Below are 13359 nucleotides of genomic sequence, written 5' to 3'. Positions count from 1 at the left end.
ATTGTAAACTTGAGAAAGTGCTTTGAAGTTTAGCAAGCTTCAAGAATTTTTCTAAAAATATTCATTGCATAAATTGATAACTGGCTTCCTACAGTTGCTAGATTTTAACTTCTCCTTTTAAATGCAGCAAACATTGTCAAACTTAGAGTGGTAGTTGCTGAGAAAAAATTCATTGACGATTACGATACTCCCTAATGTAAAATTTGAGCGCAGTTCTATGTATGTTTTCATTGTGAGGTATATTGAGGCTAAAAATTTGAGAGAGACATGTAGCAGAGTCGACAATTGCCAAAAATCTGATCTGCTGGTCAAATCCTTTGGCTTTTGTACATGACTCATAGAGGGTTCCAGTGTAATAGGTGGTGTCGCGTGGCTTCCAGAAAGTACTACACAACTCGCATTGCGCGTGCAATCAGATTACATAACAATTGCAAACCATGACAATCGAAACAAGCGCAAATGAGACCAAATTAAGCAAACCAAACAAGCGTGAGCGAGAGCAGACGTGAGCTGACAATAGTATGAAATGAATGGTCCAGCTGGAGACCAGGTATGAGTAAGCATCGAGCGGTCAGGTAGGTCCATATGATACCAGTTTCCTGTGCATATGTCACTGAAGGGGTGGCTCTGATTGGTCTATGCTGTTCGCGGCTAGCGTATTTCATCTCTCATGGTGCTTGTTCGCTCGGTTACGACGCCGATGCTCGCTGCAGGAACGGGTGCCTAACAGCTGTGCTCTAAAACAACTTCTTTGTTTCCATGTATTTAGTTAGCAGCTCTGAAGGTAAAGCTTCTCTTTAACATTCTTGCTTATGGTCCGCTCTGTTGCTTACATCCAGGCGGTGTTGTAGAAGCAGCCATCTCCTACACTGGTGATGTCTCCAATCCAGAGAGAACAAAATACAACCTGGACTACTACCTGAAGTTATCCGACGAGCTGGTCAAAGCTGGTACTCACGTACTCTGTGTCAAGGTGAGCGAATGGCCGCTTCAAGGTTACATACCTACTTCATGCACTCTTTAAATTACATAACATAAAAAACCAACCAGGCCGAAATTCCATCCTAGTGAATTTCTAGCTTCACAATAAGTGAAGCTAGGTGCTCACTAGGATGAACATTCGGACCACTTGGTTATTCATGATCATCTAATAATGGTGCTTAAATAAAATAAGGGATAAGCATGGAAGAGAAAGGTATACAGTGCTGTGCATGTGTCTTCTGTGTTTGTTGCTCGTTCTACATGCTGTTATTAAATGATCATGCAGCTAGAAGATGAGGTAATGGTTTTCGTGTGTGCAACAATAGCAGTGATATGAAGCCAAAGAAGGAGGCAAGGAACGAATAAATTTATGGAGAAGAGGGGGGGGGGATTTAAAGAGGAGGAGGGTGACATTGACACACACATCCATTGTTACATGTGCTACTACTCAGAAAGTTTGAGGAGAGGAAAGTGCAAATTGATGGGAGAAAGGGTGAGGCAAGCATAGCTGGTGCCGTTTGTGGCTCCCATCCAGTGAGAAGTTAACATGCGCTGTGTATATACCCCCAGGGTAAGCATTGCTTCTGTGTGTTCTGTGTGTAAATGGGACATATGAAAGGGGCCATGTACGAAAGAGCATGTGATGTTATGAGTAGACACAGGGCGGTATGTATAAGGGGCCATATAAGAAGGGGACATGTGGCAAAAAACTTGTATCAAAGGCAACATGGGTGCTTAGGTGTGGGCAGACACATGTTCGTCACACAGTGCCTCGAAGTAAGTGACAACTATTATATAAATGCAGAGCATAAGAAACAGTATGATGTTCACAATGTTGAACCAGTTGTTGAACCAATGTTGAAACAGCATAAGATCACAATGTTGTCTCCTACAATACAGTCATTCGATAATGTGAACAAGCCTGGAAGCCCTTTAGATAACACTGGTGATAAGCAAATACTCTAATACTATTCTCTTTAGGGGATCATCTGATGCACTATGGTGCAGGTCTATGGGATTGTGCCAAGTCCTGAGAATACAGTATGCTAATAGGTTGACTGCACCTGGACTCTGCCTTAATGGTCTAACCTTCTTTCTTGCCAATTTTCTGCCCTGTCATGAGTGACAGCAGGTGTGGTCTCACCACACTGCTGGCAGAATGGTTATGATGTCAATGTCATGCTCACCCAAAGGAAACGAAAAAACTGTTACCTGTTCCCTGAACTATTATATATCTTATATATACCTCCTGCACTTGGTTTATCGAGCAACCTCTGTTAACTCTAGCTTTCAGTTATCTGCTCTTGGAATTCACAGAAGGATAATTTGCCACTGACAGCATCCTAAGCCATCGTTCTTTCTTTTTCCTAAATTTAATTCTTTAGATGAGTATAATGTGGTTTCTTATTCTTTATTGAGAGAGTGTCTTATGACAGTGCAACCAGGTCAGCATTGCAAGCATCGAAAACTGGTTCTGTAAATATTGTGAATTGGTAGTTGTTACATTGGCATAATGGTTTCTGAATACTGGGGTGTGCTGTTGAAATAAATGTGATTTTTTTTTTGCTATTATTTTAGGACATGGCTGGCTTATTGAAGCCGCAGGCAGCACGCATCCTGATCAAAGCACTCAGGGATCGACACCCAGACACACCGATTCATATCCACACTCACGACACAGCTGGTGCAGGTGTTGCCTCCATGCTGGCCTGTGCTGAATCTGGTGCAGATGTCGTAGATGTGGCTGTCGACTCCATGTCTGGTATGACATCACAGCCGAGCATGGGTGCCATCGTGGCTTGTCTACAAGGCTCCAAGTACAAGACCAGTAAGCGACAGTGGCCCTTCTAACTTCTTTACTTGTGTGTTTCATGTATTACGTTTACAAGGCAGGGTGTAAATGTGGTAGAGTTCATAAATTGAAAGGACAGTGTTTGTATTAAAGGAGCCCTGAACCACTCCTTAGGCTTGGTGAAAAAACACAGTTTGCGGTTGGCATATGCTGCTGTGAACATCTCAGCCAAATTTTGGAGTCGTGCGCGGCAGGCGGAGCTTGCAAGCGGGGCACGAAGTCACCTTTCTCTTAAACGCTATCTTTTCAACAGAAGCCTGCTCCTCACTCTTTTCTAAATGCTTTATTTCTTAATATAGCAGCTTGCTATACGCGGCTGCTATTAGCCAATAGCTGACATCAATTAAGAAGGGTGTTTAGATCAGTGCGCTTCTTCATAGTGTTACTGTGTATATTTATTTACAAAATTTAATAAACAGGCTGAGGTAAGGAAAAATCTGCTAATTTCGATAATTATTTACTTTTGGAAGAAGTCGACTATTGTCTACTCGCTCTCGACCATGGCCATCTGCATAGGAATTAAACTTTGGCCACCCTCCTTATCAGTGTCGTAGGCATTGGGTTTCACTAATTTTGACTAGTTTTGAACACTCAACTAGCCTCAAACCACGAAAAACTTAAGGTCAGACCACACGCATGCTTGCCAGTGTGCACTCACTGCTGGCCGCTCCTGGTTAGACGCCTTGGCAGACTTTGCTTTATATTGACAGCACTTCAAAATGCGCACAATAAATATGGCTACTACCCGTCGGTCAAGCTGGTGCAGGACAAAGCCAGTTTGTACCATGTAGAACAGCCAGACTGGAGCATATGAGCACAAGCATGCACTGAAGCCCTGCCATGCACAAACCAAACACTGCACATATGCACTACGTTTGCATGTGGCTGCAGTCTGCCATGTAGCGTAGATACCGCGGCTGCCATGGGATGGCACGATGAGTCTGCTGGCTGAGTGCACTGTGGTTCGCTGAGGACAACTGTGTCTGGCTTACGTTTTCTGTGTTGTAGGCACCAAAATTGTAAGTATTGGCATCTATGTGAGCATCCAAAATCAAATTTGAGCTGCGCGCCGTGGTGACATTCAGTAGGAGGAGCATTGTGGACAAGCCCCACTCTGCCGTAGCCTTCACAGTGCAAGGCATTGAAGAAGGAGTGGCAGCACAGCGAAGGTGGTGTTTGATTGCCAATAACTCCACTTCTATTGATCACATTGAAATATTTTTTTGCGGCAAGGTATTCCTGGATTCGCCTATTTTAACTTCAAATGAATTTCTCCATTTTGATAAAAACTGGTTCAGGGCTCCTTTAAGTTCTGCTCGAAGGCCAACTACAACGAACATTTGCTATGACTATGTTTGCTGCACATGTCATCAAAGCATCATCATAAATTCATAAGTTAAGTGATCACTTTAAATTTATAGAATTTAAATAGCCCTTCATTAGATTATGTGACTTTGTCACGGAAAGGGACAAAAAGTGCACTGACAGAAACATATTATCCATATTCAAAAGGAATGATTCAGTGGTGTTTCAAAGTGCACCTTTGTACACTCTCGAAATGTTGCTGTTTTGATTTGTCATCGCCCTCATCATCATCACCTCATCATGTTAAGTTGATTTAACTCCATCCCTGGTGAAAGGCCTCTCCCATAGATCTTTAGTTACCTCTGTCTTGAAATGACCAACTTTGTCGTATGACTGCAAAGTTTTTACCCTCTTTTCAATTCATTGCTACCCTTGATTTTGATTTGCTGTTTTGCTGGTTTTCAGATGGCAACTTCCTTATTACGCTAGCTACTACTTGGTTCCTTTGTTTTGGTCTCAGCCTGTGCACACACAGCTGCCATATTTGTGACATATATATTTTGGCATTAATGGCTCAATTTATCTGATATCGAAGCACGCAGCAGTCTACATCTGCTTGTTACATAAACGTACATAATGCCCTGCAACTGTTTTCTTCACCTGTGTTCTTTCTTAACTGAAGGGCTCTCCCTGGACAGTGTGAGCAGGTACTCGGCGTACTGGGAGCAGGCCCGTACGCTGTATGCCCCATTCGAGTGTGCCGTCACCATGAAGAGTGGCAATGCCGATGTGTACGAGAATGAGATTCCCGGAGGCCAGTACACAAACCTGCAGTTTCAGGCATTCAGCTTGGGACTTGGCGAGCACTTTGAGAGTATTAAGAAGGCCTATCGTGATGCCAATCTGCTGCTCGGCGACATCATCAAGGTACACACAAACTTTTAAAAGTTTCTGAGCTATGGGCACTGTTGCTGCTTTCACTCAATGTTGCAGTCTACAAACTGATTCCCACGATTTCCACAGTTTGTATTTTATGATGGATAACATAAGAAATGCCCCATTTAGATCATGCAATTTGGATCACACGGTTTTTGGTGGCACTTTTGCATAGCTTTAAAGACAGTCTTTGGAGACTTCAGATTGATTTGCGATTTGTGGGATCTGGGTATCTGGCTGACCTTTTCTGACCACTTTCGTCAAAATAAGGCAATCTGAGGCCATCTAGTGCATCTAGGACAATGAAAAAGGCATAAAAGCGAAGCTTGAAATGAAAAAGACACGCCAAGCTAGCGTAAAGCTATAAATGGAGCAGTAATAATGTGTAATTAGTACAAGTCAAAATAGGTCCCGGATGTGCTTGTTCAAACTGCACGCACCTTTACTGGGGCTGGAACAGTGGCTTTCCGATGCAAGAAATATGGGCTGATCCCGAAATTACTGGAAGTATATAGTACAACAAACCAAATGGTACACTAATGCACCCAAGAAGGCCCCCTCTTTTTTTTTTTTTCAACCGCTGTTGACTTGACCCCCTTTTCTTTATTATGCGGGTAGTGATGAGGCTCGGTTGTACACAGCGCCCTTACATTTCGAAAGATCACTAGTACTTCCTCTGTGCACATGGCTTCACAGTGTGCAGTGTGTAACCATGGTGGTCTTTTTTAACTTTAGAGCTGATAGCCTATTAAGGCAAGAGTAGACAGCATAATGAGCAACTATGAACCGCAGTGCATGACTGCTTCTATTGACTGTATGTGGGAGAGAGGTCTGCATTAAGAGTCTTGCCCCCCCTTATCATTTCAGGTGACACCCTCTTCGAAGGTTGTCGGCGACCTGGCTCAGTTCATGGTGCAGAACCAGCTCAGCAGCCAGGACGTGTTGGATCGTGCTGAGGAACTGAGCTTTCCCAGCTCAGTGGTGGAGTTCATGCAGGGCCACATTGGTGAACCCTATGGTGGCTTCCCAGAGCCACTTCGTAGCAAGGCCAGTTTCCTCATTGGCTTTTAAACTGGCTTGTTTTTCATGAGACGGAAGGGCTTCTTGAATTGAGTGTTGAGATGCTCGTCAATTCATGCCACGGAACAGCATATTGCAAATCATTTGTATCTGTGGCAAATCAAATTTGTAGCTTCGTGTTACAGTAAAGTGGATGATAATTTCCTTCTCATGAACAGCGTGTACTTAGGAGGAAAGGGAAGACTTCACTTTTCTGTGTAGCTAAGCAACATCACATAGTTGCGGATGCTACACACTGCAAGCCCAGCCCAAGATCTTAGAAAATATGCATGCAGATGTACTTGTAGATTAGCTTTTTTTTGTATTACCAGCTGTCTCTGCCTAATATGTTGCACCTGCTTGCGTCTATTCGCTGAAGACAAACCAGATACAAGTTTTGAGAGTGGTAGGAGACAATTTCTAAAATTGTTTTCTTATTTAAAACAAAAATTACTTTGATAAAGCTTCTTCTGTTCGGAAAGAATGCAATGCACCATCACAGGCATTATTTAGCATATCTTTACTAGGACCGCCTCAACGCTGAACTGTCGGCTAAGCATAGGCCAGCCACAAATGACTGCATAGTTATTGATACCTGTGATCACTTCTGCGCAATATATCTGCCCAAAAACATTTTTCATGTAAAGTACGGTTCCTGGGTAGTTAGCTTCTACAAAGTTTGCGTTTCTGCATGAAGCCATCTTTTTGTAGAAAAAAAAAAACCGAATGTGTACTAATTTTTATATCCTTAACTGCTTATGAAAAATTGAGGAATGGCTAATAATCTGTTAATAGAATTTTAGGTGTAAGGCCCTTTTTCAGTCTCTTGAGAAAACAGTGTTTAGTGTTTAATTAGTCAAACTAGATATTTAGCAATGTCTGTCGTGCATATCTTCGTGCCTTTACAAGTTAAGGTGGTTCTGGAACCGGTGAAAAAATTTTTTTTGTAAAAGTATTTCATGGAATTACTTTTCGTGTTGTACGCAGGCATCTAAAATTTTTACAAAGAAATTGCAGATGGTCTAGCGCCAACGTTTGTGTACTTGTCATGGAATGACCCATAAATAGTGATCAATAGCAAGCACTATTTCTTTTAATTTAAGAAGATGCTTTACCCCAGGAGCTCCTATTTAAATACATACGAATGGAGAAATAATTTTTCTTGCAATCCAGTCTGTGCTGACCTTCATGAAGTCTGTTGCATTTAAAACCAAAAGTTAAAATATATTGATTGTAGCTAGCAGATGTTTTATAGCGAAGCTGTTAGCCTCTAGTTAGTCGGGATTTTTTGTGTCTGTCAGCAAAAAAAGTTGAAACGAAAAAAAGTGCTTATCTCCTTTGGAATAAGGCATACAACACAAGATTGGTATTCATTTCAATAAAGAAGAATGCAAAACAAGCATCAAAGCCACATGATGGATGATAAGGCACCTGTGAACAATGCGAGGCATGTTCCTTCTCCCCGCGTGTGTTTCCCGGTAGAGATATCAGGTTGTATAAGCTGCTCCGGTGGAAAAGGGCTAACAGCAACATATGAATCAGTAAGTGACCTCACCAAACTTCATATATAAAAGGGAGACCTGCCTAGCAACTCATTCAGTTCATTGCAAGATCGCTATTGGTAGACCACACGAAGACTCCCAAAGAGCCGTGTGAATAGATGAGCATCGAAGAGTGTAAAATTGTGATGCTCAATAATAGTGTCATCCTAAGACTAGGCAAAACAATAAAACATTTCATATCCCCATCAATGTCATTTGAGTGGTTTTCTAACGGCTTTGTTGGCCATCCACTTTTGCAGGATCAGAATGGCGAGTCAATTTTTTATTTAGGCCATCAATTCGGAAGTATCCGCCACCGCACAGTAAATTGAACAGGCCTCAGGCATTGACACTGAGACTCTTGCAATTTGGGGCACACCCTATCCCCGCCCTCTTACACTGGATCTATCCTGAAATTCAAACGTCAAACACTTGCACCCTTTGCTCAGACTTTACCAACTTAGATCATATGCTCTGGCGGGGCCCGTGTTACGGGGCGACGAAGATGTTACGTCGTCCAAGTGGGAGGCTGCCCTATGCAGTCCCAATTTTGAATCCCAACTATGGGCAGTTCAACGGACCTGCGACATGGCGGAGAGGCTAGGCCTTTCTGTCACGACGTGGGAGCAGCCCCCCTACTTGCTAGTGCAATTCCCGATGGACCTTATTAAATTTTTTCCATCCATCCATCAATTTTTTTACAAAAGTTACTGAAAATCACAAAATTAAAAAAAAAATTACAACTGAAGAATGAAGTTTACAACTCTATACCTCAGCAATAAAAAAACGGTATTGCAGTTCTGCAAAGTGCACCCATGATTGTGGTAATTGATGTAATACAGTAGACTTCCATTAACTTGACTCCATTTAATTCGATCCAGTTAACTAGGTTCTGACCAAAGGTCCTGGCCGGCGCCCATGCGTTTCTATGGGCCCAAACTTCCATCATTTCGGTCATAAAACTGGCCTTCCACAGCTAATTCGAACTTGAACTGACAACCCGCATGTGTGTGACCCCTATGGTGACCCCTTCAGTGGCAGCGTCTGTCTCTGCAAAGTTTAGGGGAATGTGTATGCATTGAACACACATCAAAATCTCCTATCAAGAACGCCTATTTTAGGCCTGCCCTAGGAAGATTTTCAAGCGATAACCGGAGCTCACAATGTCTGATACGGTATTTACCAGATTCCAAGGTACAACTGTCTTTTTTTCTTGTTTTTCGAAAAAATTGAGCCGGAAATTGCCTGCGTGATGCAGTCGGACACGTAACAAAAACCACCTTGACAGCGTGTTTATGCTCACCCCATAGCTGAGATGTACTCTGGCGAAGCCGACATTAAAAACTATGTGGCAAAGCTGACTTTAAAAAACCGGACACCGTCATGCAACACGTGTTCGACCTTTGCCTATTTTTCTTGCTAAAATATTGGTTGCACATTAGATGGCTACTTTTCTTAATGACTAACGTTATTACTATGTTAGTTTACTGCTTCAGACACATAGAAAGTGGGCGCGCATTTAATTCATGGGCTTGTTAGAATAGGACAAATACTGCCAAATGAATCAGCAGTGTGTGTGTGTGTGTGTGTGTGTGTGTGTGTGTGTGTGTGTGTTGTGTGTTGTGTGTGTGTGTGTGTGTGTGTGTGTGTGTGTGTGTGTGTGTGTGTGTGTGTGTGTGTGTGTGTGTGTCTTGTTTAATTTGACCCACCAGATCATTTGATCAAATTTGTCAGTCCCATTTTGAAAAATGCGAAGTTATAAATCAATGTTTTGCTTTATACAGTCGGTAAAATTCAGACTTCTCTCTAATGTAACACATTTCTTTGAAAACGATTCAGCGGTTATTTAATGAGTAATTTCTGCATTTTACATCTATTTGAATTGGTGAAATCTAAGTTGCCCCAAGGCAAAGCCTCCTTTTAAGTTCCTGATGCATTGCTGTCATATAAAAAAAAAAAATGAAGCAGAAGAAGAAAGAGCTTATCTAGGCAATTCTTTTTTTTTTCCTCTTCCACATTCAACAGATCCTGAAGGACATGGCTCGCATCAGTGGCCGCCCTGGCCAAAGCTTGCCTCCGCTCGACCTTGGTGCACTGAAGAAGAAGTTGGTCGACAAGTTTGGGCCCAGGGTCCGTGAAACAGATGTGATGAGCGCTGCAATGTACCCCAAGGTATGCGACGACTTCCTCAACTTCCGCCAAACCTTCGGCCCTGTTGACCTCCTCGACACACGCGTCTTCCTCGTCGGACCACGCGTGGGGGACAACTTTGAGGTGAGTGAACACATTGAAAGTGGAATTGCCAAGCAGTGCCTCTAGAGATCAGGGGGCTCTCTTTTCCTTTTCTTTCTTGTAGTTTAATTTGGGAAATTAGCTGCAAGAAATGTAGTAAATATGATAAAAAATAGACATCAAATAAATGCATGCAGCCCCACTTGATGCAGGTGTTGCAACAATTAGTTTATGCATTTGTTGTCCATTACCTGATGCCGCCATTTGCCGGAAGGTGCTGATAACCTTTGTACATTGTGGATTTGCCTTCTTGGATAAGCATGAAAGTAGAGTACAGGTGGGAGGCCCCTCGATCTTAAAATAATACAGTGAAATCTTGATAATTTGAAATCTCTTCATTCAAATTGACGGATAATTCGAATGCTATGTTGGTACCCGCAAGGTCCTATGTATTTGAATAAAAAAAATCTCCCACAAATTCAAACCCCAAGAACTACGCAACTCTTATTTTGAGCAAAATGTCTCACTCCCATGCACCGCGTTTCGCACAAACCCGAGCCAAAGGTGAAGGTTCGATGCGTTGCTAGCTAGCAACCATAATGCTGTAAAAATGACGAGGAAAGACAAACTGGAGCAAGCAAAGCAGCCCGTGCCCTCCTTTCCCATCTGGCTGAAAAGGAGCAGGAAGGGGAGCCCCCAGTGTGCGCTTGATCACGTTACCGTGCACTGTCCTACTGCGCTCTCAGATCACGTTGCTGTGTGCTCACCTGCACCTTCCCTCTGACATTGATCAAGTGTGCTCTTGATCAACGTCATCTCCAACATAGGGCATGCGTGAGTACGCCACATGTCAGGTCACCATCCTTCTGGGCTCACCCTCGCACGTTTTCCCTCGCTAACAGTTCTGGGGTTCTACGTGCTGAAACCACAGTATGATTATGAAGCACGCCGTAGTTGGGGATTCAGGATTAATGTTTACCACCTGGGGTTTTTCAATGTGCACCCAATGAACATACACAGTTGTATTTGCATTTCGCCTCCATTGAAATGCGGCCACTGCAGCCAGGATGTGATGCTACGCCCTCAGGCTAAGCAGCGCAACACCAAAGCCACTATGCAAGGAGCAACCTTATCACCCTTGGACTTTATACGGAAGCTAAGCTTCTTCCGGCACATGTCATCGCACACTAATGGAAGAAAGATGAGACTTTTTCAAGCCCAGTGACGTTTGGTTTAGCGCGCTCTATCGCACAGCTAATTTCAAGGCACTATATTTCAAGGGGCTCTTCTTATTTCGAACTCTGTTTTATTCAAATAAGTTTCCGGTCTCCTTAGAGTTCGAATTAACCAGATTCCACTAAATTAACATTGCACTTCTGACTTGCCGTTTTATTTCATTAAATGAAGGTGGAAACCTTTCAAACCCTAGGAAAAATAGTGGCAAGCATCGGAGCGCCCTGTACATTTCACTACACCATGTATTTCTACAGCCCAGTTTTGGTTTTGGTACCTAGATGGATGTGTCGTGACGTGATACATTGGCTTGCTCCACCATCCCCGTGATTGCCAAGGCTGCCACATGTAAACGCAGTCAGAAGAAACGTATGCAGCACTTAAAGCAGCACTCATGCCTATATTTTATGAGCAAGTCATCATACCTTAACCTTATCGCTGCATGACGTCAACAAATTTTTCTCTCTGGCACCTCGAGGCCAATATTTAGTATCAAAATAAATACTATCTTACAAGTGAGTGTTTCCCAGGCTTCACACTTGCCGTGTGTCACCCTTTTACATGCAAGAAACATATGAAAGAGTTTCTGCAACTTCTAAAGTACTATGTATCACTACATTCTTAAGGTGCTTTTAAGAAAGGTATCTTTGTGCAGTTCGCTCACAAAGCAAAGCATTGGCAAATCAGTTTTGCGGAATTGCACAAGGTGGAGGAAACGTCATGAAAGGTAATGACATTTGGGTGGATAACAGTTTTCCATTTCAAAGCAATGCATTGTATCACAGTAGATGCAGTTTCAGGGAAGCAGCTATCCATTATTCCATTGGCTTGTCATTGTCCAACCATATGCAACGTACATCTGTTATGGATGTGTGCTAGCCTACCTGTACTGCGAAAAATATGCCGTGCTGGGCTACCGAGCTCAGTCGTTATATGACTGGATCCTTACCAAAGGGACCCCTGCCCACTGGAAAGGCATACACGGCAGCTTGCTTTTATACCTGTTGAAGAGCGAAACAATCTACCTAATCCAGGCACCTCGGCGAAAGCACCACAGGCGATCTTTCTTTTTAATAAACGTTTTTCTCTCTCTCTTTTATTATGTTTCTGGCTTTGTTAGTGAATCCTTTTACTCTTATGTGGCTTCACTTCCTAAGCTTGCACTTTGTATTTGTAATGTAGTAGTATTTCATTGAGGCAGGCAACAACAGGAAATTTTTGTAATGTATCAGTGTAGCCGGTGCCATGGAATCTGAGGTGCATTTTAGTTTTGAATTCTTTTCTTTATTTGCGTAACCTTATATCGCAGGTGACAATAGAAAAAGGCAAGACACTACACATCAAGACCCTGGCCGTGGCTGCCGATGTCACACCCACTGGCGAGCGCGAGGTGTTCTTCGAGCTAAATGGCCAGCTGCGATCTGTCTTTGTCAAGGACAACAGTATGAGTGAGGTGAGCGACTTGTGCTCACAAAGAAGGAAAATGTGCTTCGTAATTGCTTGCTCAACAATATCAACAATCGTTATGTTGTGTGCTGACCACCTGTGTTAAGGAAAAATTCAGATAAACTTGGAACCCTGACAAGCACTTAAGTTAACCACATCTATCCTAACAAGCACAGTAGCCATTAATATTGCGTTCAACCATTTGTGGATACAGTGTCATTCTTTTAGCAGTGCTGACTGCTTCTCTGTCATACGTCACATGTGGTTTAGTAATGGTTTAAGTTGTATTATCAAGCTGAGACTTCTTTCACCAGTGAGTACTCACAGACACCGAGCAAAGTACAGCTGTTCAAACACTTTCTTTGTCGTTAAGTGCTATATACCAACTTTGGTAAAAGCAACAGGGAACAAAAAGCTTTTGTGATGGGGCACTCTATTTTGAAGAAAAGTATTTTACACTTAGTCCCAATCTTTAATTTTGGTATATACTTTTGGTTGTGAACCACCACACAACACACACTGCCATTTGATGGAGTGGAACATGAGCCATTTCATTGTGCTGCAAACTTCGTTAGGAATGTTGATGGTCGATAGCTCAATATTCTAAACCTGCAATGCACGGTGGGCTATCAGGGACGGCTTGTTGGAGGGCTCGAGAACGATTTATGTGATCCAAGGTTCCTCATTACACACCAAAATTGTTGCAGAAAGGGTCACCAGTGCAAAGGAAAGTGCACAAACAGGGAGCTGTACACACACGCTCACAAATAAAGA

At 42.8% G+C, this 13359-nt stretch overlaps 1 protein-coding gene across 6 annotated transcripts in view; it reads left to right on the top strand.

Moving 5' to 3' along the window:
* PCB (Pyruvate carboxylase) overlaps positions 1-13359 on the top strand; it is a 49523-nt gene that overhangs the window by 33946 nt on the left and 2218 nt on the right. For all 6 annotated transcript variants that reach the window (XM_065434962.1, XM_065434964.1, XM_065434967.1 and 3 more), the window contains 6 exons: positions 840-973; positions 2560-2809; positions 4821-5065; positions 5942-6121; positions 9700-9948; positions 12449-12592. In XM_065434962.1, the coding sequence (XP_065291034.1) occupies positions 840-973; positions 2560-2809; positions 4821-5065; positions 5942-6121; positions 9700-9948; positions 12449-12592 (1202 nt within the window). The remainder of the gene's footprint in view (positions 1-839; positions 974-2559; positions 2810-4820; positions 5066-5941; positions 6122-9699; positions 9949-12448; positions 12593-13359) is intronic.

Source organism: Dermacentor albipictus, chromosome 7 (genome assembly GCF_038994185.2).
Source record: "Dermacentor albipictus isolate Rhodes 1998 colony chromosome 7, USDA_Dalb.pri_finalv2, whole genome shotgun sequence".
Lineage (NCBI taxonomy): Eukaryota > Metazoa > Arthropoda > Arachnida > Ixodida > Ixodidae > Dermacentor > Dermacentor albipictus.
This window is presented reverse-complemented; position numbering and strand designations above follow the sequence as displayed.